General features: G+C 61.5%; 1 protein-coding gene across 1 annotated transcript in view; it reads left to right on the forward strand.

Moving 5' to 3' along the window:
• The window catches only part of LGR6 (leucine rich repeat containing G protein-coupled receptor 6), a 95,763-nt gene that overhangs the window by 67,058 nt on the left and 1,017 nt on the right, over positions 1–27,688 (forward strand). The window contains exons 7-18 of the mRNA XM_024749665.1: positions 12,041–12,109; positions 14,495–14,566; positions 14,727–14,798; positions 15,659–15,727; positions 16,432–16,503; positions 17,316–17,381; positions 18,275–18,346; positions 18,850–18,921; positions 20,100–20,225; positions 20,993–21,153; positions 24,336–24,416; positions 27,240–27,679. Of these exons, the coding sequence (XP_024605433.1) occupies positions 12,041–12,109; positions 14,495–14,566; positions 14,727–14,798; positions 15,659–15,727; positions 16,432–16,503; positions 17,316–17,381; positions 18,275–18,346; positions 18,850–18,921; positions 20,100–20,225; positions 20,993–21,153; positions 24,336–24,416; positions 27,240–27,679 (1,372 nt within the window). The remainder of the gene's footprint in view (positions 1–12,040; positions 12,110–14,494; positions 14,567–14,726; positions 14,799–15,658; positions 15,728–16,431; positions 16,504–17,315; positions 17,382–18,274; positions 18,347–18,849; positions 18,922–20,099; positions 20,226–20,992; positions 21,154–24,335; positions 24,417–27,239; positions 27,680–27,688) is intronic.

Genomic DNA, 27,688 nt, shown 5'->3' on the forward strand with positions numbered 1-27,688 from the left:
AGCTGGAGGCAGACAGGACAGACTCTATCCTGTACCCACACCTCCTTTCTGCTCCCACAATGAGGATGCCCAGCCCCTGCAGGAAATTTGGAATCAGAGGTGGGCCAGCGCCCTGCCTGCCAAGTACTGTTTCCTCCACGTTCCAGATCAGACCAAATCCAGAGATTTGGGGTGAGATGCCCAAGTTTCTACAGTTTGTAAGTGATGGTGGAACCCAAGCCTCTGGCCTTCTGATACATGGCTCCATTTAGTGCCAGCTCCCGTGAACTCAGACCCATTATGGGACTTCCCAGGTACCTGGGCTGAGAAATAAGAGAAAGCATGACCCAGAGCAACCCTGGGAGGTTTCTCCGGGGAGGTCTCAGGGATCCAGCCAGGCACCCCGGGCCCTGAGGTCAGTGTTTGGAAATCACGCTTGGAGACCGCGGGATGCCGTTCAGAACTGTCACGGATGGTTCTGGAAGACCCAGCTGCAGTTGCGAATAAAATTGTGCAAAAAGAAAAGGAAAGGCCCAACAAACATAATTACAGCCTGAGCACCGCCCCGTACCAGCCCCCCAGATCTGGGGATTTGGGGTTTGCAACTCAGCTAGAACAGAGGGGCTGGGCTAGGAGGCGTCTGGGGACAACAGCGCCTTACCTCCCTCGGGCCTGGGTGATGGCTTCTGGGCCGCCTTATAACCTCATTAAACAAATCAGACTCACTGAGCCCCCGGGCTGGCTGGACCTCCCCGCTTCAGAGGGGAGCCTGGGGCCCTGGCAGGAACAGAAACCTCCGGGCTCTAGCTCCCTCGCTAGATCAGGACCAGCATCCAGCAGAGGTCTGGGAGGCCTGTAGGACGGGTCGGGGATTAGAAGATTCTGCCTTATGATCCCAAACTGCACATTCCATGTAAAACCTTCTCTGGTGCAGACACCCCAGGGGTCTGCTTCTGCGGAACGTTTTTACTTCACCAGCAGCCAAGGCTGCAGTGTGTCCCTCTGTCTCCGCCTCACTGAAACCACCCAGGCCAACAGATTCTGCTCTAAACCGGCTTTGACTGGGTCCCGAAAGCATCCAGCCACCTCCCAGTCCTGGGCCCGACGGTCAGCTTTAGGCCAGGGATGGACAACCAGGCAGCTTTCCACGGAGGTCCTTCCAGGGACTGGACTTGAGCTGGTGGACCTGGATTCAGACCCTGGCTCTGCCACAGGCGTGTGACACGTGCAAGTCACCTGAGCTCTCAGGAGCCTCAGTTTCCACACGTGGAAAATGGGGGAGATATTTTACAATTCGTGTAGTGAAATTCACAGCCCTGGAATCCTGTGGGTGCTTAATTTACGTTGGCCTCTCCAGCCTGTCGTCCCATTTAATGATGGACAGACAGCAAAGTGCCTTTCCTCCCCCTTAATTAATTAATGTCCTTTTCCTTCCTCCCTCTCTCCCTCATTCCCTTCTTTTCCACAGTGCCGTGTCAGAAGGCAGCAGGGAGAGAGTTGTCCGCGGGTGTCATCTCACGGTGGCCCGAGCTGTGATCACCTCCTCTGTAGGGTGGACAGGAATTCCCGGTCAGTCAGGGCACAGCCACTGTATCAGTTTCCTGTGGCTGCCATAATGAGTTACCACAGACTTCGTGGCTTTAATAAAACAAAACAAAACAAAACAGAAATGTATTCTCCCATAACTCTGGAGGCCGGGAGTCCAGAGTCAAGGTGTGGGAGGGGTTGGTTCCTTCTGAGCGGCTGTGGTGGAACCTGCCTGGTGCCCCTCTTACCGTCTGGTGGCTGCCGAGGCCCCTGGTGTCCCTTGGGCCGGTCAGTGCTTCCTCCAGTCTCTGCCTCTGCTTCACACGGCCTCTCCGAGCATCCTCTTCTTATAAGGACCTTGCCACTGGCTCCACGGCCCACCCCAGTAAACCAACCATTTTGAGAAGATCCTCAACTTAATTATATCTGCAGAGACCCTTCTTCCAAACGAGGTCACGTTCATAGATTCCCAGGGTCAGGACTCGGATGTGTCTGTGTGGGGCTGCAGGTCGATCCGCTCCAGCTGCCCGCTGGCCGGCGCCCAGGGTTTCCTGCCTCTGGCCCGACGTCAGCCCGTCAGGCCCGCGGCCACTTGAGGCCAACCTTGTAGGAGTTGAGGAACTCTTTCCTCGCCAGTTTTTAATCCTCTTACATTTGTGGGTTTATTAACTGCAAATTAGTGGGGGTTTGTGGCTTATAGAAGAATTTATTATTCCATATAAAACTTTTTTTTCTGGCTTTTCCCGCAGAGCCACTGATGACTTCTAACAGGCAGAAAACTGAGCTCTGCATGGGTCTGCTCTGCATCCTAACCAGGATGGCTGTTACAGTCGTCCCCAGCAGGGCAGACCCTCCTGCCACCTCGCGCTGGGCAGTCAAAGTCACCGTGCTTATCACTGCTCCCTGCTGGTTCTGAGGGTCCCGCTCCCCCAGCCCCCGGGCCAGCTGGTGTGCAATGCGTGTGGAGGGCCCGGAACCACGAGGCAGCAGGTTCCCGGGTGACGCCGTGGAGAGGAAACTAGGAAGTTGAGGTCTGGACCCCAGGGCCCGTGGGCAGAAGGCACCGGCAAGAATCGAGGGTCGCCACCCTCCTTCTTCTGTTTCTGTAGTTCACTGGTTCCGTGAATATTACTGGGTGTCCAGTATGTGCCAGGCCCCCACTGTAGGCTCCAGGGGAACATTCGTGAACAAGAAAGACGTAGCCCTCATCACAGAGACTACGGGGCTCTAGGCCAGGAGTCCCGAGCGCCTCTTAACTTACCACTAATTCCGGCGTGTCTGCCCCCAGCACCCTAACTCCGGCCCCCGGCGACCCCAAGGCTCAGCTCCTGTCCCTCTGCGTCCTCTGCGGGCCCCACTCTCTTCCGTCCCGTGGATTTGCTGATGCCTCCAGCACGGAGGTAGTGGCTCCTGGACCCCAGACTTCCACGTCCAGAGGCCTTCCTCCCACGCTCACTTGGAAGCTGACTGACATGCCAGCGGAGTCGCCCACGGAACCCCCCCACCGGAAGTGTCCCCAGCTCTGCGGAGGCAGCTTTGCTGGACCTTGCGTGACGCAAGTGCTCTCCTGTCACGTCCCGCATCCGAGCTCCGTCTTCAGCTCACAGGGGCAGTCTGAGCGCTTGACGCCCACCCCCGTCCCCAGGCCGCCCTAGTCTGTCCCCGGGTTGTTGCCATGATCTCGTCCTCGTCCCTCTGCAGTCTGCGTCCCGCGCGACAGCCACCGGGACTTGAAACACAAATCCGATCCTGTTCTCTTCTGTCCAAACACTCAGTGTCTCCCCGTCCGACTCTGGCCTCGGGTGACGAGCCCCGCTCCCACCGGCCTCGCCCTTGCCAACGCCGGGTATGTCCTGCCTCCCAAGTCCTGCCCTGGCTGCCTCCTGTGTCTGGAATGTTCCTTCCACAGTGATCGGCCTCCTGCAAGACTTTGCTCAGATGTCACCTCTCTAGGGAGGTCCTCGTCCACCACCATTTTGCAACTCCCTCCCGGCTTTCTCCTTTTCCTGTTTAGTTTTCTCCACAGTCTGAGTCTTCGTTATTCATTGATCGACGTCATCCACGGTCTGTCCCCCGCTCTGTCCACTCTTGCACCTGCAGCGCCTGGCACGGCTCCTGGCCCAGGGAGGACGCTTGGCAGTTATTTGGTGAACAGACAAATGGGCTTGTGGCCCCTGGAGAATCCATTTCTCTGAGCTTCAGCTTCTCCCTCTGAGCTGTGGGAGCGAGGGACCATCTCATCCACAAGGTCCTTCTCAGCTCTGGTCACCCGTACCCAGACCTCTCGCCGAACCAGACTTAAATATCCACAGCCCAGGAGGTAGCCCAGGTGCCCCAAGCTTTCTAACTTGGAGAAATGCCCACGGGGGTGGTCCCTCATCCCTGCCTAACGCGAGGTCCCCTTCCCACAAGCCCTGTGGTCCGGACCTCGGGGTCCCGCCTTTAGGCCAGCTGCATTCTGCTGTGACCAGGAGCGCCTCAGAGCCTCTGGTGTCCTGCATGGATGGGCCCAGCATCCAGGTTGTCCAGGTGAGGTGGTGCTGCCCATGGGGACCCACCCACTTCTACAGGACCCCGTCCTGCTCTGAGTATCATATCTTAGAGTGACAGGCTTTTCTGGGCAGGGTGGTGAGAATGTGAAATGTCTACAAACCTCGACCCAAAGAACTCGGGAGGACAGGAGGCGGAGCGTGACTTAGGTTACACACGGGTGGTCGTCTGGCGGATGGGGTGGGGGCCAAGGGGGAAGCGAAGGGGATGCTCTAGCCCAGGATGAGGACGGCAACTTCATTCTCAGGGCAGCCCGACAGCGGCTGCCAGTGCAAGGGGATCGAGGCAGAGGCGGAGCCCTGGCCACCGGGACCCCAGGGATGACCCCGGGCGGGTTGGACTTTCCCTCTCACTTTCCTCCCAGTCCAGGGTTCTCAGATCCCCGGCGCCTCCTGAGGGCAGGCAGCTTGAAGTCTCAGTGTCAGGACGAACAGCTGCATTAAAAGCAGCCATGCTGCTGCATCAGGGACTTTCTGGGGTTTCTTTCTGGCAAAGAAGAGGGTGTGGGTAGAGGGAAGGGGAAGGAGGGCATGCCTGTCTCTCCAAAGAAACTGAGGACAGTTTTACAAACGGCTGCATTCGTTAATGGGCGGCCTGGTCGGCAGGCCGTTTAGACAGTACAGCGATGCTAGGAGTCGTGAAGTTTTGTTGGCTCCTGGCTCACCAGGACATCTGCCCCGAATGTGTGGAGTCAGCCTTGGGGCCCGGGCTCAGCAGTTAGGACGGGTCGTGTGCTCACCGCGCTTAGCCGCCTCCCCTACCAGCCTTGGTAGGGAAACGTGGCTCCGACCGTCTGGGGTTTGTGTTTCGCGTGGGAGCTGGGCCCCCACATTCCTCCACATGCCTTTACCTGTGATCTGGTGATAAACACAGACATGAGCCTTGAGAATAGAAGTGTAAGTGGAAACCCAATTAATGATATTAATCTTTCTCTGTGGAAAGTAGAGGCCAGCTTGTGTGTGCGCTGTCTGTTCTGGAGCCTCGTGTCCAGGAAAAGGAAGACGGAGAGAATCGCGTTGTGTGACACCCCCCGTGCGGGCTCTGGACCAGGTGAACAGAGTGCCTTGTGCGGTGGGCGTCCGAGTTACAGGTGAGGGAACAAACAGCAAAGTTCAGTGACTGGTCCAGGGTGACGCTGCTGGTCCCAGACGGCAGGAGCTCTTCCGTTCACTCCAAAGCAGAAAACTCACAGAAGACCCCAGCCTCCAGCTCGGAGTCACCTGCCTCGACCTGCCCGTGAGCGTCTGGGGAAACCTGACTCCCCCTCCACTCACCGTCTCTCCCAGTCTCCCCAAAACCTTGCCCTTGGCCCTGCTACCTGGAGCCCAGTGGGACTCGCTCTGCATAGCACGGAGCCCATGTTAGCCCGGGAACCAGCAGGACTGGCTTCAGGGCCTGGCTCTGACGGGCAGAGGTCTACCACTTTTCTCCGAGCCTCAGTTTCCCGATCAATAGAAAGACGGGGCTGGACAAGAAGACAGTGAAATCCTGCCAGCTCTGTGCTCCGAATACACAGCGGGGCTGCCGGGGTTCCCAGGAGTGGCTGTTTTCCTCACAGCCCGATGGCAGGAGAAACCGGGGCTGCGGGTCCTGGAGCATCACGGGGCTGGGGGCGCCTTCCTAGCTACATTTGCCGACGACGCCATCGGTCCCGGCTGGATGTGGCTGGGACAGCTGAGCAGACGACGGGGAGGATTAGCCACAGATAACTGCGCTTCCAGAGCGAGTTCTGGCTGGAGCTGGGAATGGGTTCTCTTTAACCTCAGCCCTTCCCAGCTGCAGACAGAACAATTCACTCTTCCTGGGCTCCCGGCTGATTCTGGGTTATTAAACATAATAGACTCTACAGCCACAGATGCGTTTTCCAGCTGAAGTTTAGGGCATCGTAAATCACCTGCGACGGAAGAATCAGACTCGTGCCAGGGGAGGCCTCCCCTGCCGTGCCCAGGAGCCTGCAGGTCAGAGCCTGACCCGAGGGCCGAGACGCAGCCCCACGTGGCCAGCCGCAGGGCGCTCAGACCATCACCCTGACAGTGGACCTTCATGCACGTGGCCGGTGCCTGGGCTCGGGGAAATCCACAAGGGGATCCATTTGCTTCCTGGTGCCAACAGGCTTCCCGTCTCACGTGGGAGACAGTATGTACCCGGACCACCCCGTTCTGGACGCCAACAGCTGGGGCTACAATCCTGGCGATTCCTTTCCTAGAACCGTGGTCCAGGGATGGTCTCCCTCTGTGCCTTAGTTGATCTCCTGCAGGATGGAGGTGATAACAGTACCTGCCGCAAAGGGCTGGCGTGGGAATGAGATGAATGCCGATAGTAAGTCACCTGGACCGTGACTGTTACACAGTGATTACTATTACTATCATCACCGCTATTGTCGCCACCACCAGCGTCGTCACCCGTCTCACCCTGACCCTGTTTCTGGAGAAAACACCAGGACGGTTCTGGAAGAGCGAGTAAGTCGTCCTGACCGCAGGGACTGGGTGGGATTCAAAGGATGACTAGGGCTTTGACAGCTGAGGATGTGGGGAGAGGGCATCGGGCTGAGGGCAGAAGAGCCACAGCTAAACGCAGGAGGGGGTGAGGCTCCACGCGGGTGAGACGGCAGGTGGAGCTGAAAGACCGCTCAAGGTGTTGGAGCCCAGGAAGGCACCCGAACGCTGTTCTGGGAGTCGTGAGAAGCCTTTTCTGAGGGTTCCGAAGGATGACAGCATCAGCTCTGCATTTTAGAAGCATCTTTCTGGCGGGTGTGTAGTAGCTGAGTGGGGGCTTCAGACTCAGGTTCGAGGCCGGGTGTGACGCCAGGTCAGTGGAATGATATCTAAATTGCTGTCCCCAATAGACCAAAGCATGAACCACAGCGCAAGTTTCTGGATCGTGTAGTAGCCCCAGGAGGTGCTTTTCCTCAGCAGGTGGCCCTCCTCCGTGTGGTGACGCAGGGATCTGGCGTCTCGGGGTCCTGCCATCCCCAGGGCCTCGTTGTGCTTGGCATCTAGCTGGCAGAAGGGCGACGAGGCCGTGGAGGGGGCAGTCTGGCTGCTTCGTAGGCCCTGCTCTCGAGGTGGCAGGCGTCACCGCTGCCCATCTTCTGAGGACCAGTGCCGTGGCCAGGCCTGCCGCAGGGAGCCGGGAAGATGCCGCACCTGGCTGTGCCCCCTGTTACAGAGGGCCGCACTTCCGTGAAGGTGGGAAGGTTCCATCTGTGCTTCTGACACCTGGGCCACTAGCCACACGTCGTGACCAAGCAGCTGAAGTGTGGTCGGTGTAGCTGAACTTTTACTCACGTGTCATACATTTACGTGGCCGACGGGGCTAGGGGCTGTGGCACGGGCAGCGTGGCTGCAGAGAGAGAAGAGGGTGGGTTTGGGGGACACGGTGCTCTCTGCCTTGGCCAGTTAACGGCTGGGTGTGGTCAGGAACCTTCCTTAATTCCTGTGCTCACTTCCCTCGACTGTAACAAGGGTGGAACGGGAGCAGCTCCCGGCGAGGCAGCTGCAGGACAAGAGGTCGTTGGGGTGGATGCTCGGTGCTGGAGAGGTTGTCCCAGGGACGACCTGGAGCCAGGGCTCAGGCCGGGGAGCGCGCGGCCCCTGCCCCCGTCCTCACCTGGAAACAGTGCCCTCTGCGCAACCCGACTGCGTCGCTTGTTCTCCAAAGCCCACCCCTCGCCTCCCGCAGACCGTGCTCTCTGCCCTGATATCCCTCCTGCTGCCTGCACCTGGTCCAGGGGCCGCATCCCCGTGGAGCCCTGTCTCAGCCACATGCATCTCCGTCTCCACAGGCCCTGGTGTTGGGTTTGTGGGACCCGCCACATCCCGCGCAGCCGCTCATCCCGCCGTCCAGACGGGGTGTCTCCCACGCGTCTCTGCACCGCCCGCTCCACCCAGTGGAATTCTCTGTGTGTTTGGGGGGTAGCAACAAACCCCCGTCGCCCTGAACTGAAGAATTCCTCGGGGGCAGAGAGGGTTGCGGGGACGTTCCTGGGCCGTTAGACCGGAGGTGACATAGAGGTGACATCTGCGCGGCCCGGATGAAGCAGGGCGTGGCAGTGACCCTTGAATCTGTGTAGACATCCAGTTGGAAAAAAATCAGGCTACCCTTTGGCATGTGGTTTGCAGAATTCTTCTTGACATTTGCACCATTTTTATTCTCCCACGTTTTTCTACAAGAATAGCCTTTTCGTTCACATGCCCACTGTCTGTCAGGCCGTCCCCAGTAAGATTCCTGACCAGAAACTGTCGAGGAGGGCTGGAACCAGTCGGTTTGGCTGCTGGACGAAGTATGTAAGGGCTCGACGACGGCGAGGTCCCAGGGGACCTGTCCCAGGCTCGCTGGCCCCGGGCAACCCCGAGGGTGCCGCTCAGGACTGGCTGGTGCCTCTTGACATCAGCCTCGGCATCTTAAGGCTATCCCCGCAAATACTCCAGATTCCTGTGAGAGTCCGTTAATGTTTCTCATTAATCAACTTGTCTAGACCTTTCACTGACTCACTTACTCAGACAACAGTGTTCGTTGAGCGGCTGCTCTGTGCCAGGACCCTTGCGGGGTTTCAATTAGAAAACAGCAAAGTTTCTATTTTCAAGGAACTTTCATTCCAGTTTGGTGGGAAGAAAATAAACAGGTATCTGTCAGATGTCAACGTGTTCCATGAGGACAAAGCAAGCAGGGTATCTCGTTGTTATTGTTCTTTCAGCTTAGTGGCTGAAGACAACATTTGCGATTTCTCGTGAACCTGTGTGCTGGCCGCTCTTCTGCCGAGCTGTCCCGCGGGCCCATCGCAAAGCTGTCTTCCGCTGGGGCTCAGCCAGGGCGCATGGGGCCTCGGTGCCGGCCACCCGCCCTCTCCACGCGGCCCCCGTCCTGCGGGAGGCCAGCCGGGCTCTCACACGTGCTGAGGGCCCTCCCAGAGGAGGCAGAGGCTGTGAGGGCTGTTGTGACTCAGGACAGGGCGGCCCCACGTCACTTCCACCCCGTTCTGCCCGGGAGCCGGGATGGCGAGGCTGCAGGGGACTCGGGCCACTTTTCCGGGCAGCTTGATTGAGCTGTAATCGACCATACGACGTTGTATAAGTTTAAGGTGTGCGATGTGAAGATTTGATTCACTTATGCTGCCAAATAAATGATGAGACCCGGGGCCACCTCCGATCGACCACAAAGGGCAAGGGAACGGCGCCCAGCGGGTCAGGGGGTGCCTCCTGAAGAGGGGTTATTTGGGCAGAGGCCTGAGGGAAGGGAGGGAGTGGCTGTGCCGCTGCCTGGAGTGTCCCAGGCAGATGAAATTGTGAGCAAAAGCTCTGGGGCCAGACCTGGTGGGCCTTTGCATTGAAGGTGAGGCTGCAGTATTAAGACTCCTGAGGGAAGGTGCTCCCACGTTACTTGTGAGGGATCTAGTTCTCCTGGGGCAGCAGAGGAGGGTTCCTGAATGGGCTGAGCCAGGTGGAAGGGGCTCTGGATTTGGAGACGTTGAGACGGGAGGGTGAATCGTTTACACAATCAAAGGTCGGGAAAAGAATGCACCTACCCCGCCTCAGCCTCCATCCCCAGCCCTCTCGGCCTGATTTTCCAGGCGCCTCTGCCGCTCCTTGTAGAACCCCAGGAATCTGCAAACTCCTACAGCACCTCTGGCCTCAGGAAGGTGCGTTGCAAACCCCCTGCCCTCGGTTCACGTTCCCCTCATGCGGCCCGGGGGGCCTCTCTGAACGAATCCAGGTGTGCACACAGGAGGGGAAGGTGTATGGTTGCCTAAAGGACAGGGCAGGGCAGGGCAGAGCCGGGGTTACCCGAGGTCACCAGGGAAGTCTGAGCGGACCCCGGGAGTGGTGTCTGTGTGTGTGTGTGTGTCAGGGGCCAATTACCCAGCTCAACGGTCACTGCCCCTCTGGCCCCTGGGCCAGGCGCCTGGCTCTCCCTGTGGACTGTTAGGTGTCACGACCCTGCCGTGTAGAGGAATCTGTCATCGTCTCTGTGTTGACCTGTATTTACCACAAAACCTGCAAGTCACTGATTAAAGGGCCTCCCCGTGGCCCTGTCCTGGCGCTAGATGGCCTCGTGTACGCTGTCAGGGCAAGGGTGGCTTTCAAAGGCCGAAAAGGTGGGCTGGGGTCATCCTGGGGGCTCCAGGGGACACTGCACCTGAGCCGTCCCTCCCCTGCCAGAGCGGGGACCCTGTGCCCCAGCTGTTACCGACCAGGGTTCTTGGCCTCCTTTATCAATAGAAATTGATCAGAGGCCAGACAAGAAGCTCAGGCCAGGCTTTACTGGGGCCCCTGCTGCAGCAGGGGGGATCGAGAACAAACAACAGGTTCCCTTGCTGGCCCGCTCTCTGAAAGGGGGGCGAGCTTCTTCCTTTTGTGGGGTGAGGCTAGGGGTGAGTACAGAGGTCAGGCCAGAGGGGTGGCTTAAGTGTCCTGCCCACCCCTCAGGTGGTGTTGTGTGCAGGGGGCACGCACAGTCCCCTGCTTTGCTCCCGACCCTCTGCTTTTGCTCCAGGCTCTTCAGAGGTGGCACTTTGGGTTTTTGGTCTCTTCGCATCTTTTGTCGAGAATTTGCCCCAACTGTGCACGCACACGGTTATTTTTAGTCCCACACAGTTTCTTTGTATTTTGTGGCTCGAGGAGAGATGTGTCCAGGTGCCAGCATTGCAGCAAAGGGGCCCAGGTCCCAGCCTGGCTCACAGCCACCGGCTTGTAGAGGTGCCAGGATGGCACCCCCATGTCAGGCGCATCCTACGTAGGGCCGAGGCACTGGCTACAGAGTGAGACAGAAGCCAGCTTTACAGCTTTGAAAGCCGACATCCGTCCTGAAGTCTCTTGGTGGGGCGGGGGGACATCCTCTAAAAGTCCCTGTCGCGCTCGCCCCCCCCCCCCCCCCGGCGGGGCTTCCCCGCCGTGTGGGAGCTGGGTTCTCAGTCTCCTCCGAGGACGATCAGCTTTGCTTTTGGTCGCTTGCATGTCGCCTCCCGCCCTTAGCTGCATCGCCGTGAAGGGCACAATGCCTGGCACTGCTGCCACAAGCCTCCTTTTACAAACATCTGCACCCCTGGCTGCAGACTTTTCTGTGCGTTGAATTCGTGGAAGTGGAGTGACTCGGTATGAACCTTCTCATTTGAAAAGATTCTGTCAAATTTTGCCTAAAAGGTTGTGCATGTTTAAATGCCCACCGAGGGTTTATTGGAACGCTGTTTCCCCATCCCCTCGACAACCTGGGTTGCTGTCGCTTTTCAACATCATTTCCAATGTTTTCTCTCTCTCTCTCTCTCTCTCTCTTGCTTTCCTTCTTTGGTTGCACCGGGTCCTAGTCGCGGCAGGCGGGCTCCTAAGTTGCGGCATGCACGTGGGATCTAGTTCCCTGACCAGGAATCGAATCCAGGCCCTCTGCATTGGGAGTGCCGAGTCTTAACCACTGGACCACCAGGGAAGTCCCTCCAATGTTTTCTGATTATACACATGATACATGTTCACTGTTTAAAGAAAAGGGAGAAAGGCAGAAAAGGGTGAGAGAAAATAAAGATTAGCTGTCACGCCACCACCAGAAGGTAAGACGTCCTGTCCATTTTTGCAAAAGAAGAGAGCAGAGGCCACAGATAGCCAAGACGGTCACCTGAGGAAGCTTCCAGAATCCCTCGTGCCGGTGACAAGGTGTTAAAAATTGCCCCCTCCTCCCCAGGCCCCCTCCCCATCCACTGGTGTCTCCAAAGGCTTGAGATACTCTCCTCAGCCCAAGGAGCTGTTCGGAGAGAGTTGGTTCCATTGTCCACCCCTAAGTGTCCCCTCAAAATGGGTCTGTGGCCGGGAAGGCCCCTGCCGAGGTCTGGGGGCAGCGATGGGAGAGAAACAGCCCAAAGTGTGTTCCAGACATTGGCCCTGGGCCCGGCAGGCTGCCAGCCCCTCTCTCCAGCCAACCCAGAGCCAGCGTCCGTTTCCCGGAGCCTCTGACGCGCCCTGGGCACTGCCCTCCAGCGACTGTCCTGCCTTCTTTCCAGAGACCTGAATTACAACCAGCTGCACGAGTTCCCCGTGGCCATCCGGACACTGGGCCGCCTGCAGGAACTGTAAGCTCCTCTGTGGGGTTTCGGGTGTCCCCTATGCCCAAGGGCCCCCCACGCCCTCACCTCCCGAGGTCCCGACCTCCCAGGTCAGCAGTCACAGGCCTCGGAGCTGGCTCTGCCCCACCCCCCGACGGCCACTGCTCATTTTATTCTAAAATGCATTTGCTCCTGCTAAGTGCAAACCAGGGGTGAGACGGACACCAGCCGTCCCCTAGGGCTTCAGGCCTGTCGAGGATGCAGCGTACAGGGGCAGGACAGAGCAGCTCAGGGTCGGCATGTAACTCCGACCCTAGATCATATGATCTTAGCTGAAACGGTCTGGGTGTCCAGAGAGCACAGGAAGAGCCCTGTGGGCTCACCTGTCTGAGGTCAGCCTTAGAGGGTGGATGGGCTTTAGGCGACAGTGGGGGAGGAGGACCAGTGGAGATAAGGACCCGGCGGGGCAGTGAGTACGCAGAGGGGCGCTGAGCCAGTGGGGAGACAGCCTTCGGGGAGGAGGGGCCGCCGTGTAGCAGGACGGGCTCTGCGTGGTGCTGAGCGGGACCAGTTAAGGCAGTGGAAGTTTACGACCAGAGCCCAAACCTCCAGGCAGCACTGGATCTGTTCTCATGGCCACCGGGGCCTTTAGCACCAACCCCCAGCCTCCCCCTCACCTGGTCCAGCCGGCTGACAGCGTGAACGCCGCCGGGAAGCGGGTGGGGAGCTGGGCCAGCGCAGGGGAGGGTCCACGTGAGGAGCAGCTGCACGCCCCCCACTGCCAGCGAATCACCAAGGCCTGCCTTTCCCCTGGAGTGGGGTAGGGGCGGGGAAAGGCGGGGAGAAGATTGGCTGGGTCTGTAGGGCTTGGCTGGAGCAGGGCGTGCAGAGGCCTGGGAGCAGGAGATGTAAGCTCGGGGGAGAGAGCAGAGCCCTGGGGTAGCAGCAGCAGGAAGGCACAAGTGTGGGGCGTGTCTGTCCACATCCATTGGGAGAAGCAGCTTGAGGACAGGGGCTCCTGTCTTGCAAACTGAATCCCTCGGAGCTCGGCCCAACCCCGGCCACGAAGCGGGTGATCAGACACGTGCCACGAACAGTGGGGAGACAGCCTTCGGGGAGGAGGGGCCGCCGTGTAGCAGGACGGGCTCTGCGTGGTGCTGAGCGGGACCAGTTAAGGCAGTGGAAGTTTACGACCAGAGCCCAAACCTCCAGGCAGCACTGGATCTGTTCTCATGGCCACCGGGGCCTTTAGCACCAACCCCCAGCCTCCCCCTCACCTGGTCCAGCCGGCTGACAGCGTGAACGCCGCCGGGAAGCGGGTGGGGAGCTGGGCCAGCGCAGGGGAGGGTCCACGTGAGGAGCAGCTGCACGCCCCCCACTGCCAGCGAATCACCAAGGCCTGCCTTTCCCCTGGAGTGGGGTAGGGGCGGGGAAAGGCGGGGAGAAGATTGGCTGGGTCTGTAGGGCTTGGCTGGAGCAGGGCGTGCAGAGGCCTGGGAGCAGGAGATGTAAGCTCGGGGGAGAGAGCAGAGCCCTGGGCTAGCAGCAGCAGGAAGGCACAGGCGTGGGGCGTGTCTGTCCACATCTATTGGGAGAAGCAGCTTGAGGACAGGGGCTCCTGTCTTGTAAACTGAATCCCTCGGAGCTCGGCCCAACCCCGGCCACGAAGCGGGTGATCAGACACGTGCCACGAGCGAACTCACGCAGGAACATTGACTGAACAAAGCAGGCTGGGTGGGCATTGGCTGCAGGTGAATTTCGTGAATGAGCATGGAAGTGATGAGAGGAGGGAGGACGGGCCCCAGAGGCCAGGAAGACACACAGAAACCTGGGGTCTCTGGTGAAAAAAGGACGGCAGAGGGGGCTGCTCAGCATGGATTGTGCTTTCCGGTCCAGCATTTACTGTCCCGGTAACCAGATGCACTGTTCCCGGCTTCTAGAGCCTGGACACCCGGAGGGGGGGGCCTCGCCCCCTTTTCTCCTCCACAGTCACGGGCGTCCCCCCTACTCCCCCCCCAGGGCTCCGCTCCCCAGTGCAGGGCCTTGAGGCCAAGCCTGGCTCCATCTGGGGACCACTTCTCCTCCGGGGCCCTCTGTTTCTGCGCTCCCTCCTGCCATGCAGCCTCAGCTCCCCCCTAGGGGCCTCCAGGGTTCTGCCCTCCTTGGGGTGCGGGCCCAGCCTGTTCCCCTGAGTGGCTCTCGCAGTGCCCTCAGCCCAGGCTCACCCTCTCTCCTTTCCACGGGTCGTTGAGCAAAGAGGGAAAGTCACAGGCAGATGTGGAACCGGGGTCCCCAGGCTGATGTCCCTTTGGGCCCATGGCCTTCCTGTCCGGCTGTTGGAGAGCGTCCTGGGGTCCCCTGTCCCCGTCCACGGGCTCTCCGCATCCTTCTGACGCCCGTGTCATCCCCCAGGGGTTTCCATAACAACAACATCAAGGCCATCCCCGAGAAGGCCTTTCTGGGGAACCCCCTGCTGCAGACGATGTGAGTCCTTGCTCCTCACGCGTGTTGGGGGAGGACGGGGCTGGCAGGCGGAACTGGAGAGGGGCTCCCTGCGTGCTGGTCTCCGCGGAGAGGGGAGAGCAGACACCTGCCTCGGTCCAGCCGGGAGGGCGAATGAAGGGCTTCGGTGTCTTTCCTGCAGACACTTTTATGACAACCCGATCCAGTTCGTGGGGAGGTCGGCGTTCCAGTACCTGCCCAGGCTGCACACCCTGTGAGTTGGTGCCTCCCCCTGCCCCCTGGCACCACCCCCGCCCGCCAGTCCCGCCAAGTCAGGGTCCTGCTCACATAGCTGAAGGAGCAACAACCTGACAAGGTTCTGGTTCTCCGGGGCCCCCGGAGCCACACCCTGTGACTCTTGGCCACCCAAAGGCATCCTCGTCTCTCCTGCTCTGTCAATTCCCATCCCAAGTGCAACATCTCCAGAAAACCTCCTGCAGGTGGCGCTCTACACGCAGCAGCACAGGGACACCCCTGAGTCTTCTGGGGCGCAAGCTCCACCTTCCTGTGCGCCCCACTCTCACCCCTGAGGCTGGCGCCATCCGTATGTTTCATCGCTGGACCCCAGGCTCTCCCGCTCAGGCCCGAGCCCAGGGTCCTCCTCAGGATCCGGCGGCACCCATCCTGCTGGGCTCCTGTCGCGTGCAGGCCCGCGTGGTCCCCCGAGGTGGGGTGACCACTGGGGGAAGCCCCGGCAGGTGACATTTAGGGGAGACCCGCTTCCCGGCTCCAACGAGCAACCCCAGCAGACAAACACCTTTCCGGAAGCACTCAAGCTGTTGCCTTTCAAACGGGGCGAGTCCCACGGTTCCTGCCTGTGTTTTGTGCACACTGGGCCTGGGTGGCCAGGTGGCTGGGGGCCAGGTGACCGGCTCTGTCCGGGCCAGGCTGGGTGGAGCTGACCTAGGAAATGGCAGCTTGGACCCTGCTAGGCATCCAGCCTCCACCAGGGCCTGAGCAACTGGGGTCACCGGAGGGAGGTCGGGGAAGGATGGTGTCCCCAGAAGATGGGGTCCCTGTGGTGGGGGTCCCTGAGGGCTGACCCCCCTTCAGCACCTGGTGCTCTATCTCCAGATCTCTGAATGGTGCCACGGACATCCAGGGGTTCCCAGATCTCAAAGGCACCACCAGTCTGGAGATCCTGTGAGTGGACGCTGGCCCCCCAATCCCCCGTCGCCCCCCAGAGTCCCCAGAGTCTGGTCCCCGTTGTCTGGCCTTCTAGCCTGGCCCCGAGGAGCCCATGGCCGCTCCCACCGGGCTGGCAGGTGGTTCGGGGGAGGGGCTGCTCCTCCCCGCTTTCCCAGCCTGCAGTTTCTCTGCGATCCTAACCACAAGCCGAGGTGCACGGAGGACCCGGGAGCGGCAGGAGGGCTGTGACAGCCACCTCCTGTGCCTCCTGGTTGCCACTTTGTCCTGGGGGGAGGGGGGAGAGCGTAGCAGGCCCTTGATTCACCGTAAGAGAGTGAGCAGAAGGGCCACGCGGACACCCAGAGCTGGAAAATCTTCCACGAGGGAAGTAGTAGTTCCCCGAGGGTGACCTTGGCCTCACGCCCTCCCCGGAGCACCCTGTCCCAAGGCCGCCGCCCTGCAGCCTGCTCGCAGCCCACTGCCCCGCCCTGGACGCCCTGGCATCCTCCCTGCCCCAGGCACAGGGCACGGGCTCTGGGCTTGGTTCCCAGGGCCCCACTGGGGCTGGAGTTTCCATCCACGGCCTGCGCATGGTCCCCCTCCCCTACAAGGAGCAGAAAAGGGTCCAAAAGCAGCATCAGGCCAGAGGGGAGGCAGGGGGAGGGGCCGGGGATGGCAGGGCCCGGGTCGGTGCCAGCCCCGCTCCGTTCTCCCCGCAGGACCCTGACCCGTGCGGGCCTCCGGCGGCTCCCCCTGGGGATGTGCCAGCAGCTGCCCAGGCTCCGTGTCCTGTGAGTGCCTCCCGCGCCCTCCCGCCTGGCAAGGCCCCTCTGGCCTCCGTCCCCTGGTCACTCTCTTCCTGGAGAGAGGCAGCCTGGGCTGAGACCTGCCTGAGAGGGACCGGGCTGCCCTCTCCCATTCAGGGAAAAGACTTGGTCTTCGAAGTCAGAGCCGGGGCTGAGGCCGAGCTCTGCCACTTCCGGCCGGTGAACCCCAGCTCCCCCTTTGTGTCTCTGAGCTCCGGTTTCTCATCTGCAAAACGTGGGCTCATTTAGGAGGGTTGGAAGCGCCCGGCACGTCGTAGATCCCCCCAAAGTGGCTCTAATAGGCTACCCGAGTCTACACGGGGACCACAGAGGAGCTTACGTGTCCCGTGAGGAGCAGGGAGGTTCCTCTCCCCTGAGTCTCACTCGGGTCTGAGGTGCTCACGATGGACCATAGCCCCTGGCTCAAGATGTGCACGACCAGCCCTGGACGGGTGTCTAGCCGGCCACCGACAGGCTGTGTCCGTGGGCAGGTCCTGTCCCCTCTGTGCCTCAGCCGGATGGGGGCTTGGGCCGGGGGATCTGGTACCACCTGGGTGGCCTCGGCCAGCTGGCTCGTCCCAGCGTGGCCCTGTCGTGCGCCTCTCACCTCCTGCTTCCTGACGCCCGGGGCCCTCCCAGGGTCCCCTGGGCCTTCACATGGATGAGGCAGCCCCATCCGGGCCCCGCAGAGAGGAGGGGCCCAGCGGGGAGCTGGAGGGAAGTGCCCGGGGTGAGGAGATCCACAGCCGTGTCCCTGAGGCCCAGCTCCCCTCACCAGCCCGGCCCCCTCTCCCCAGGGAGCTGTCTCACAACCAGATGGAGGGGCTGCCCAGCCTGCACGGGTGTCAGAAGCTGGAGGAAATGTGAGTCTGGGGCACTGGGCCTGAGAGCAGGGTCAGCAAGCACTCTGACCTTCCCCGCCCTGGGCTTGCTGACCCTGAGGTCAGGGCTGGGAGCTCGGCAGAGGCCGGGACAGGCCATGACTCGTAGTGGCAGCCCAGGAGATGGTGCCCAAAAGGGGTCTCGAGGCGGCTTCTTGGGGGTCAAGGCAGCAGGAAACGTGACAGTGATTAGGGCCAGCGGAGGGGCAGGTGGGCGGGACGTGGGGTGGCCGTGGGGGACTGGAAGCGCCCAGGCTCTCGGTTTCCATAAGCACGCACATACGTGCACAGTCGTGTCTGGGAGGGAAACCTGGGCTGCAGGTTCCACGGGGACCGAAACCACTTCACAGAGTCTCGGAGCTCCCTTCACCCAGCTCCTGCTTCCCCAAGTGACAGGGCCTCCGGCCCTCCGTGTCTGGGCCCCATGACCAGGCAGGGTCGGGGACATGAGGGCCTGTCCTGGTGCCTTGACACTGAAGGAAGGAGGGTCTGCACCTTTGCCGAGGCCCAGGGTCCATCTCCCACTCAGACGCCAGTCTGTTGAGCTCTGCCTCCCAGCTTGGGCCCGTCTGGGGCCGCCAGGGGCTGGGCTGCGTTCTGCTGCTGGACTGGGGTCTGGAGGGCCCGAGGAGTGAGGCCAGCTGGGCTGGGAGCCAGGGCCAGTGGGAACCTTGGAAGCTCACTCCCTTTGGGGCCACAGGGACGGCTTTGTAGCTTTGTCTCCTGACCACTTACCCAAGGCAGCCACATCCCCCATGCTCCCTTTCATTCTGGTGATTCTGCGGGCTGGGTCCTTTCTTCCTCCCAGTGGTGGGGTCGGGGTTGGGGGCAGTGTCCGGGCCTCTGGGCTTATCCAGCCTCTCTCTCTGCCCTAGTGGCCTCCAGCACAACCGCATCTGGGAAATCAGAGCTGACACCTTCCACCAGCTGACCTCCCTGCAGGCCCTGTGAGTACCTAGGGTAGGGGGGCTCTCCCTGCACGCCTGCGCCCCTTGAGGACCCCCAGCACCCGGTGGGACCCTCACTGCACGCCTGCACCCCTTGGGGACCCCCAGCACCCAGGGGGGCCCTCCCTGCACGCCTGGACCCCGTGGGGACCGCCAGCACCCGGGGGGGCCCTCCCTGCACGCCTGTGCCCCGTGAGGACCCCCAGCGCCCGGGGGGCCCTCCCTGCACGCCTGCGCCCTGTGAGGACCCCCAGCGCCTGGGGGGGCCCTCCCTGCACGCCTGCACCCCATGGGGAACCCCAGCACCCGGGGAGCCCTCCCTGCACGCCTGCGCCCCGTGAGGACCCCCAGTGGGGCCCCTCCCTGTACGCCTGCACCCCGTGAGGACCCCCAGGGGGCAGCCTCCCTGCATGCCCACACCATGGCACATGTGTCGGTGACCCCGGGTAAGAACGACGGGTCCATGTGTCACTGTACCCTCCTGTCACGTCCTCTGCCCGTAGGGACCTGAGCTGGAACGCCATCCGGTCCATCCACCCTGAGGCCTTTGCGACCCTGCGCTCCCTGGTCAAGCTGTGAGTGTCCACTGCCCTCTCCTCCTGGGTGCTGGAGCACCGTGGGCCTGTGGGTTGCCCAGCGGGGGCAGGAGGGCCCGGCCTGGGGTGGGACACGCATGGGTGTCGGCCACACGTGCTGGGGATGTGGCCCCAGCCTAACCGCGTTCCCAGCCCCCCGGACAGACGTGGGGCCTGATGAGCCGGGGCCACCCCTACGCGCTCTGCGGCGCCACGCACAGCCTCATTTCCCGGGCAGCCGGGCCCCTAGGCCACCGGGGGGGGAACGGGGAGCGTGTGGGGCCGCCGTGCACAGTGCTGCATGTTCCCCACTGTGTCCTGAAGGCTCGTCTGCCGGAGGTCGTGCAGCCCTGCCCCTCGCCTCTGAGGTGCTCTCCGGCCTGCGGAGGAGGTGCTCACTCAAGGGGCCGGGACCCCGGCGCTCACAGCCCTGCTCTCTGGGCTCAGGCCACACTCTCACCGTTGCTTGCCGCCTGTTCGCTCTGCTCCCGCCACAGCGGTCGGATGGGTATTTTTATCCCTTTGAGAGATGAGGCCGCTGAGGCTCGGGCAGACCTGCGACACGCCTCGGCTTCACGGGGAGCTGGTGACGGGGCCCGGTTCCCTGACGTCCAGCCCAGGCCGTTTCCACGCTGCCGGTCTGTGGCCGCGCTGTCTGGTTTGGAGGCCTGGCTTCTTCTGATATTTCTCCAGGGGGAGCCATGCACATCTTCACCTCTGGCTACTAAGCTGGACCTGAAACAGAACGGGCGACCGAACCCCTGCGTGCGGCCAGACGGCCGCTCTGTTCAGTCCCAGCTCTGGCCCCCGTGTCCTCAGAAGAGCAGGGGGCCGGGGGCCGGCACAGCAGGCAGATGCCCTGGTGGGCTGGACAGGGACACCGGTGGGACTCAGACGGGGCCCAGCAGCTGTGGCCGAGCGGCTGTGTTACCCAGGAGCTGGGACGGCGTGGCGTCACCTCCAACAGCCCCGTGTAGTCGGCCCCCGAGGTCCCACGAGTGGGGGACGACGGAGCCCCGGCAACCCTGCTGCCTCTGCCCGGCATCCGTGCTCCTTCCTCCGAGCCTTCCTTCCCTCCTCTCCTCTGGCTCCCATCCCGGGCACACTGGCCACGCCTTCAGCACAGTCTGCCTCCAGCCACCCCGACTGCCAGTGACCCTGACCATCCACTGTCCTAGGGACCTGACGGACAACCAGCTGACCACACTGCCCCTGGCCGGGCTTGGGGGCCTGGTGCATCTGAAGCTCAAAGGGAACTGGGCTCTGTCCCAGGCCTTCCCCAAGGACAGCTTCCCCAGACTGAGGTGAGGCTTCCTGTCCCCACACCTACAGAGGTCTGCCTCAGGGCAGTGGCCAGGCGGGGAGGGACAGCAGAGAGCCCTGGGCCTCACCCCGAGAAAAGCCTGGAGGCCCAGGGTCTGGCCAGGCCTGAGTGGGGAGGGCCCCTTCCCCCTCATCCCCACGTAGCGTTTTCCTCTCCAGTCCCAGCCCTGGGGGACCCCGGCGAGGACAGAGCTAAGATTGTGGGAAGGCCCCCTGCCTGCTTGGGCAGCTTCCCGGCCTGGAATCAGGGCCGAGCCCAGGGTGCTGATGAGTAGAAAACAGCCGCTCAGCCCTTGCTGGTGCCCAGGACCCCAGGCCTCCTTCGGCGCGTGTGGCCCACGCTCTGTCTGCTGCAAAGCAGTGGGGGTCCGGCCTCACCCAAAGGTCGCCGACCCAGCTCTGACGTGCCCAGAGGCACGGGGCGCAGGCCTCAGGGAGGGCGAGGGTGAAGACGGGCCAGGAGAGCCCTGTCTCCTGGCGAGCGGAAGAGGAGGGCCGCCCGGAGGGGCGGGGCTCCCAGGCTGCGTGGCCCAGCTGCTCCCCGTTGGAGCCAGGCTCAGGCCTCTAGATGGGGGAGGACGAGGCTGGAAGGCACTCAGAGCGCTCGGGGGCAGTGGGCGGCTGCGGGCCTGAGGAAGAAGCCCGGGAGGCCACCAGCAGGGCGCTCGGGGGCAGCGGGCGGCTACGGGCTGCCGGGGCCCCGGCCGTGGCTAAGGTGGCTGTGTCCCGCCCCCCCACCCCCACCCAGGGCCCTGGAGGTGCCCTACGCCTACCAGTGCTGTTCCTACGGCGCGTGCCGCGGTGTCTTCAAGGCCTTGGGCCGACGGGCGCCCCAGGGCTCTCACCCTGATGACCGTGACGCTCCCAAAAGGCCCCTGGGCCTCCCTGCCGGCGCAGCCGAGAGCCACTGTGAGTGACGGGGGGTGGGGGGGACCGTGGGGGGCTCGGGAGGGAGGAGGCGCAGGACCCCGAGGAGAGCTGGCAGGGGCTGCCGGGGGCCCAGGGAGGGGCGGCCCCTGTTCACGCCTGTCCCCCAGGCCCGGGGGACACAAGGGCGGCGCTGACCTTGATGGCAGGCATGCCTCCCGCCTGCCAAGCCCTCTGTGGCCCCCAGGGCGTGCCCCAGGCCGTGGCTCATGTGACAGCCCTGTCCTGGTGGGCCTCGTGGGCCGCAGCTCCTCCACGGCGCCCCCCGCCCCGCCATGCGAGCCCTGCAGCGGGTGTCCTCAGAGCAGACAGCGTTTTCCAATCAGCCCGAGCTAGGCGGAGTCAGGCTAAATCAATTAAACCTGCTTCTGGAAAAGAGTCCTTTCACGCTGTGTCTCAGAGCCAAAAGGAGCAGCTGGGGGTCACTGCTGCCCCCGCCGTCTGCCCCGCTGTCTCACCAGGGACTTCAGAGGCCCTGGTGCCCGGGGGCCCCTCGGGGAGGCCAGAGGGGTCTCTGATGAAGGGCAGAGAGAAGGTCTTCATGGCCTGCCCCCTGTTGCAGAGCACAAGCAGATTAGGAGGGAGGGGAAAGGGCCCCGACTCGGGGGTTTCCCTTCAGTCTCTAACTCTCTCTTCACAATGTGTCAGTGCAGAAGCTAAACAGAAAGATCAGATCTAAACACGTAAGAACATTCACGCCAGTGTAGACGGACACAGGTTCTAACTCCACCAGACCACTCACGGGTCGGGTCACCGCAGACAAGGCCTTGCGGAGCCTCCGTTTCTTATCCGTAAACGGGGAGCGGCGTTCGCGCCCCACAGGCCGTCGGGAGCATTGAAGATCCTGCAGACAGACGCGTGTGCCCTCCGTCCACGGTGGCTACTCAGGGAGGGGCCTCTGGCCGGACACGCGGGAGTGTAGCTGGGAGCCCAGGAGGCCGCCGTGGGCAGGCAAAGGGGACTGGAGCCCTCCTGGGAGAGTGTGAGGCCCGGCAGGGGCAGCAGCTTCCCTGGGCTGGTCTGGGTGTCTGCCGTCCACTCCGCAGGGATGGAAGGAGTGGAAACCTTCCTTCCTGAAAGTGAAACTCCACCAGACCAGAGTCTGGGAGAACCACAGGGCATCGGGATGGTGGGTGGCCATTGCCATAACGGCACCAGGGCCGGGCCCCGCGTCCTGAGGAGTGGCTGAGCCTAGGAGGGGGCCAGGGCCGTGGCTACAGCCATATCCCACATCCCCCTCGGTGAAGAGTGGTCCTTAGCACTTTGGCTGTGACCTTACAGCCTCAGACGGAGTCCACGGGCCTCAGCTCTTGCATCTCATCTGTGCATTTTGATTTCCAAGCACTGCTGAGCTCCGTTCTACAGAGCAGGAAAGGTGGCGAGGGATGGAATGCTAGGCTGTGGGCACAGCCCGGCCCCCTGCCCACCCAGCAGTGCCCAGGCCATGGGCAGCTCCACAGGGCCTCCCTGCCTCCAGGGAAAGCTCCCAACTGAACTGTTTACCCTTTAAGTGGGAGGAAGGCTCCACACAGGAAGCAGACATGTGAGCTGAAGGCGGGGACAAGTGTGACAAACGGTCGCCTGCCTGGGCCTGGCCTGTACACGGTGGAGAGCCCACTGGCCCGCCTCCCTAACCTTCCAGGAGAGGCAGTTTCCCCCGCTTACCCCAACCCAACTCCAGAAACTTCCCAGGAACTCCCTGGCGGTCCCGTGGTTAGGACTCTGCACTCTCACTGCCCGGGTTCAATCCCTGGTCGGGGAACTAAGATCCCGCAAGCCTCGAGGGGGATCTTCCAATGATGAATTATCGCTGCAAAAGAGTTTCGTCTTTATAAACTGTAAACTGGTTTAGTTATCATTTATCATTTCAATATCCTTAAAGAATTTATGGGCCCTGAGAGGTCCACCCCCCTGGAGATTGCAGGCCCTGGTTTAAGGCACAGCACAAGAGCGAATAAGGAAAATAATGCCATTTGATTCAATCACGTTTTGGAGTTTCTTTAACAAGGGATTTGCCTTTCTAATCCTGTTTTCTCAGACGAACAGAATCGCAGAGCCTAGACTTAGAATTGGAAGGATGGTTAAAGATGATCTAGTCTACCTGCTAACGCAGTAGAGAAGCGCCTTCTCACACTGGAGACTTCCTGCTCCAGTCTCTCCAGTTACGCACACCGTGTGCATCTGTAAAGCTCCCCCAACCGTCTCCCCGTCCCCCCACCTTGGCTCTGCGGCCCAGCGAGGCTCGGTCTGACTTCCGCTCTGTCGCTCACTGGCTGTGAGACCCAAGGCGAGGTCTTCACATTCCTCACGTGTCTGATGATGCCCGGGGCTGCCTGCCTCCTGCAGCTGTGGGGAGGGTCGGTGAGGACTCCGCAGGCGCGGGGCCTGGAGGATGAGAGCTGGGGGAGCCCCAGCCCTGGCGCCAGGTGACCTCCTCGTGGGGGCAGCGTGCGTGCCCACGGCTCCTCGACAGCAGGGCCGCGTCTCGTCCACCCCACACGCCCCCCCGCCTGTGCCCAACGCCCAGCAAGTGTTCTGCGGTCAGCACACGTGACCTATGATGGTGGGAGCTTCTTTGTGTAGGAAGAACCAGAACTTCTCCCTCTGGATCATGATTTGCCTCCTTCTGTGACCCGTCTGTTGATGCTGGTTCTGCCGCCTGGGACCAACAGCACGTCGGGGTGTAGTGATGCCTGCAGGCGGGCAGCTCTTTGAGGACGGCCTTCCTCCCCTCACCCTGCCTTTTCCGAGTCCAACACCCCCAGCGGCTCGGCTGTCGTCACCGTCCCTGGTCCACCTCCTCCGAGCGCATCCCGCTCGCTGCTCTGTCCTTTGCAGTGTGCAGGGCTCCCAGCCGGACACGGGGTCACAGTGGTGGGCTGGCCCGTGTGGAGGGCCCCCACCAGCAGGGCAGCCTCCCCTGACTCTGTGCAGCTGCCCGGGAGGACATGGGGGCACTCGGTGTCTGAGGGCCACAGGCGGGTAACAGGGAGCTGACCAGAGGTTTGCCCCCGAGGGTAGACACCCCTGCGCAGGGCCGCGGGGAGGCCCCGTGCCCAGCAGACGAGTCCGGACAACATCTCAGAGGGGTGGGGTTTTGGAGGAAGGTGGGGTTTGACCCACACCAAGACCAGGGTCTGAGCCAGTTTCTGGTCTCCCCTCAGATGATGTGGACCCAGACGAGCTCCAGCTGGAGGTGGAGGACCCCAGGCCACACCCCACTGTCCAGTGCAGCCCTGTTCCAGGTGAGAGGGGTGCCTCGGGGTGGGGAGGGCAGGGACTGGGGAAGGAGCGTTACAGAAAGTGGGGTCCAGCTGCTCGCCTTTTGAAAGCCAATACTCGAGAGACAAGGTCGGTGGAAAGGAAAGTTTGCTTTACTTTGGAGGCTGGCAACCTGGGAGGGGGAGGGTGGACGCCTGCCTAAAGGCCGACTCCCCCCACCGACAATCAGTGGGCAAGAGCTTTTACGGGGGAGTTTCAGGGATGTACAGGCAGAGGGAGGGGGCTACATGCAGAAACAGCACAGTCAGCTCTGACGGTCATCTTGAAATTGGTCATCGGTGCTCTGATCAGCGCCCTCTTGATTGCTTTAAGTACGGTTAGGCTTCAGTTCCAGGGTCGGCTTGTTCCCATTTCTTGAGGCCGGTTCTCAGAATCGTGGCAGCTTAGGTCATGGCTACGGCCTGGTCATCATGTAGTTAACTTCTTCCAGCTGGCGGGGCGGGTTTCAGCATCTATAAAACAGCTCAAAGGACATGGCTCAGAATATTATCTACAGCCCTGAGGACGGACTGAAGGCCCTTGACTTTGCTCAATGACTATTATTATTTAGTCCTTTGACTCTGTCCTTTGCTTCTGCGTTTTCTCACTTCTCTGATTAAACTTACTCTTTGGTTAAAAGCGACAAGAGGCAGGCGGAGGACGTGGGTGTGCGGAGGACCACAGCGTCCTGCTCCACTGCAGGAGCCCCTGCTGTTCCGCGAGTTCAGCCTCTTCTGTCATTCCCGGGGAAGGGGCTGTCGCCCCCCTTCGGTGGCTGCTTGGGGGCAGTGGGAGCGGGGGAGGGGAGTCAAAGCGACATTTAGGAGCCGCCAGAGGTGATACAGCCAGGAGGAACTTTCTCTCAGCGAAGAGACCCCACTGCTCAGGGGGCGGGTGCGGGGCTGGCTCGTCTGAGACCCGCAGAGTTCGAGCAGGGCAGCACCCTGCAAGGCCCCCTTCTGCATCCCTCCCCACTCCATCCCAGGAGGGGTGCCGCCTCTCGTAGGTAAAGCTCTCCCAGGCGTAAAACACCGGGTGTCCCGGGGGGCTCCTTGCAGCACTGTCCGCTCCTTAACGGCTGAGGAAGCCTCCTTCAGTCTCCGCTAAATCCATCTTGCTGTCAAGAAACAAAAAAATTCCCCTTTGGTCCAGCCCAGCCTCTGTGTTTAGCGTGAAGCCCCAGGCCGCCCCGGAGGCAGCAGCGGCCACGGGAGCCGGGTGGGGAAGCGTCGGATGGACGAGTGGAAGGCAGCGGATAGCGTCCCTCTCACCGGCTCTCCAGCCCCGCCCAGGCCCCGCAGCACACGCGCCCCGCGCTTCGCGGCTGTAGCACGCCCTCTAGTGCCCGCAGCGACAAGCGCACCAGCGCACCTGGAGGCGCAGGTGCGTGTTCACGCGGCCTCTGGAAACCGGTGATCAGCAGTGATGACGTAAAAGGGGAAGTTCCAAAAGACAAAATCCAACTTGCATTCACTTTTACAATAGCACATACAAATGGCCAAATAAATTCTGGTGTGCCCATATTCACTGCACAGACACCTAAAACGTGTTTTTCAGTAATGTAACAATATGGGAAAGTGTGCATGATAAAACTTTAACTTAAAAAAGAATAAGAAACTATGGGACTTCCCTGGTGGCGCAGTGGTTAAGAATCCACCTGCCAATGCAGGGGACACGGGTTGGAGCCCTAGTCTGGGAAGATCCCACATGCCGCGGATAAACTAAGCCCGTCCGCCGCAACTACTGAGCCTGCGCTCTAGAGCCCGCGAGCCACAGCTACTGAGCCCACGTGCCACAACTACTGAAGCCCGCGCACCTAGAGCCCCTGCTTCGCTACAAGAGAATCCACCACAATGAGAAGCTCGCCCACCACAACGAAGACCCAACCCAGCCAAATAAACTTTTAAAAAGAGAGAGAATGAGAAACTAAAGTCCCAGTTTAGTTTTAAAAATCTATATGTATTTCTTAAAACTGATAGAAAACATAGCAAAATGATGAGTTTCTCTGAGGAGCGATCATAAGCAGTTTTAATCTTTCCATGTTACATTTTCCAATTTTTCTACAATTGACATCTACTATTTGGTAATCAGAAAAAAAAAAAGTTTAAAAAATAGCTGTCACAAATCCTCTCAAGTCCCCAGGCCGCCTAGCAGCACGTGGAAGAACGGGAGTCCAGGTCAGGATGGATGAAGGAACAAAGGTCCAAAGTTACAAGGTGGTTTGAGGACAGGGCCTGGGGAGAGAGATGGACAGCGCCAGGCTGTCTGCCGTCCAGTGCAGAACCAGACGGGAAAACCCCAGGGGCCACCTGCCCTCTGATGTTCTCAGTAGGCTTTGCCCCCAACACTGACCCAGTCATGAGCATTAAATGTGGCCGAGGAACCAGGGAGAGCCCACCTGGCCAGGCTCCTCGTGGCAGGGTCCTGGGTGCTGCTCTGCGGGTTGGCCCCAGCCTGTCCCTAGGGCTGCTGCCCTGGCCACTCCTCCAGGCCAGCCTGTCCCTTCCTTGCTCTGGACGCTGCTCCGTGGGGAGGACTGCTCTGCCTGATGTTTCCCCAAGGCTGGTCCGTGCTGCCTTAGTCTGTACCGCGTGTGCGTTTCTCACACGTCTGTGCCTCCGTGTTCTGGACTGGTGTCCACCCCCCGCAGCTCGTGGAGGAAGCCCTGCTTCTGTGTCCCCTCTGCTCCTCCCCCAGACCCACCAGGAGCCCTGAGACTCCCGGTGGCCTGCAGGGCTGCCCTGCAGATGGATGAGGCCGTGTCCGTCCCGCGGCCCCAGGCTAGAGTGTGGTCCTCTCTCCCGCAGGCCCCTTCAAGCCCTGCGAGCACCTCTTCGAGAGCTGGGGCGTCCGCCTGGCCGTGTGGGCCGCCGTGCTGCTCTCCGTGCTCTGCAACGGGCTGGTGCTGCTGAGCCTGTCCGCAGCTGGGCCCGGCCCCCTGCCCCCGTTCAAGTTCGTGGTGGGGGCCATCGCAGGGGCCAACACCCTGACCGGCCTCTCCTGCGGCCTTCTCGCCTCGGTGGACGTGCTGACCTTCGGCCGGTTCGCGGAGTACGGCGCCCGCTGGGAGTCGGGCCCGGGCTGCCGGGCTGTGGGCTTCCTGGCCGTGCTGGGCTCCGAGGCCTCCGTGCTGCTGCTGACCCTGGCCGCCGTGCACTGCAGCGTGGCGGTGGCCTGTGTGCGGGCCCGTGGGAAGGCGCCGGCCCCGGGCAGCTTGCGCGCGGGAGCCCTGGGCTGCCTGGTGCTGGCGGGGCTG

This window comes from Neophocaena asiaeorientalis, unplaced genomic scaffold, assembly GCF_003031525.2.
Source record: "Neophocaena asiaeorientalis asiaeorientalis breed wild unplaced genomic scaffold, Neophocaena_asiaeorientalis_V1.1 scaffold44, whole genome shotgun sequence".
Classification (NCBI taxonomy): Eukaryota; Metazoa; Chordata; class Mammalia; order Artiodactyla; family Phocoenidae; genus Neophocaena; species Neophocaena asiaeorientalis.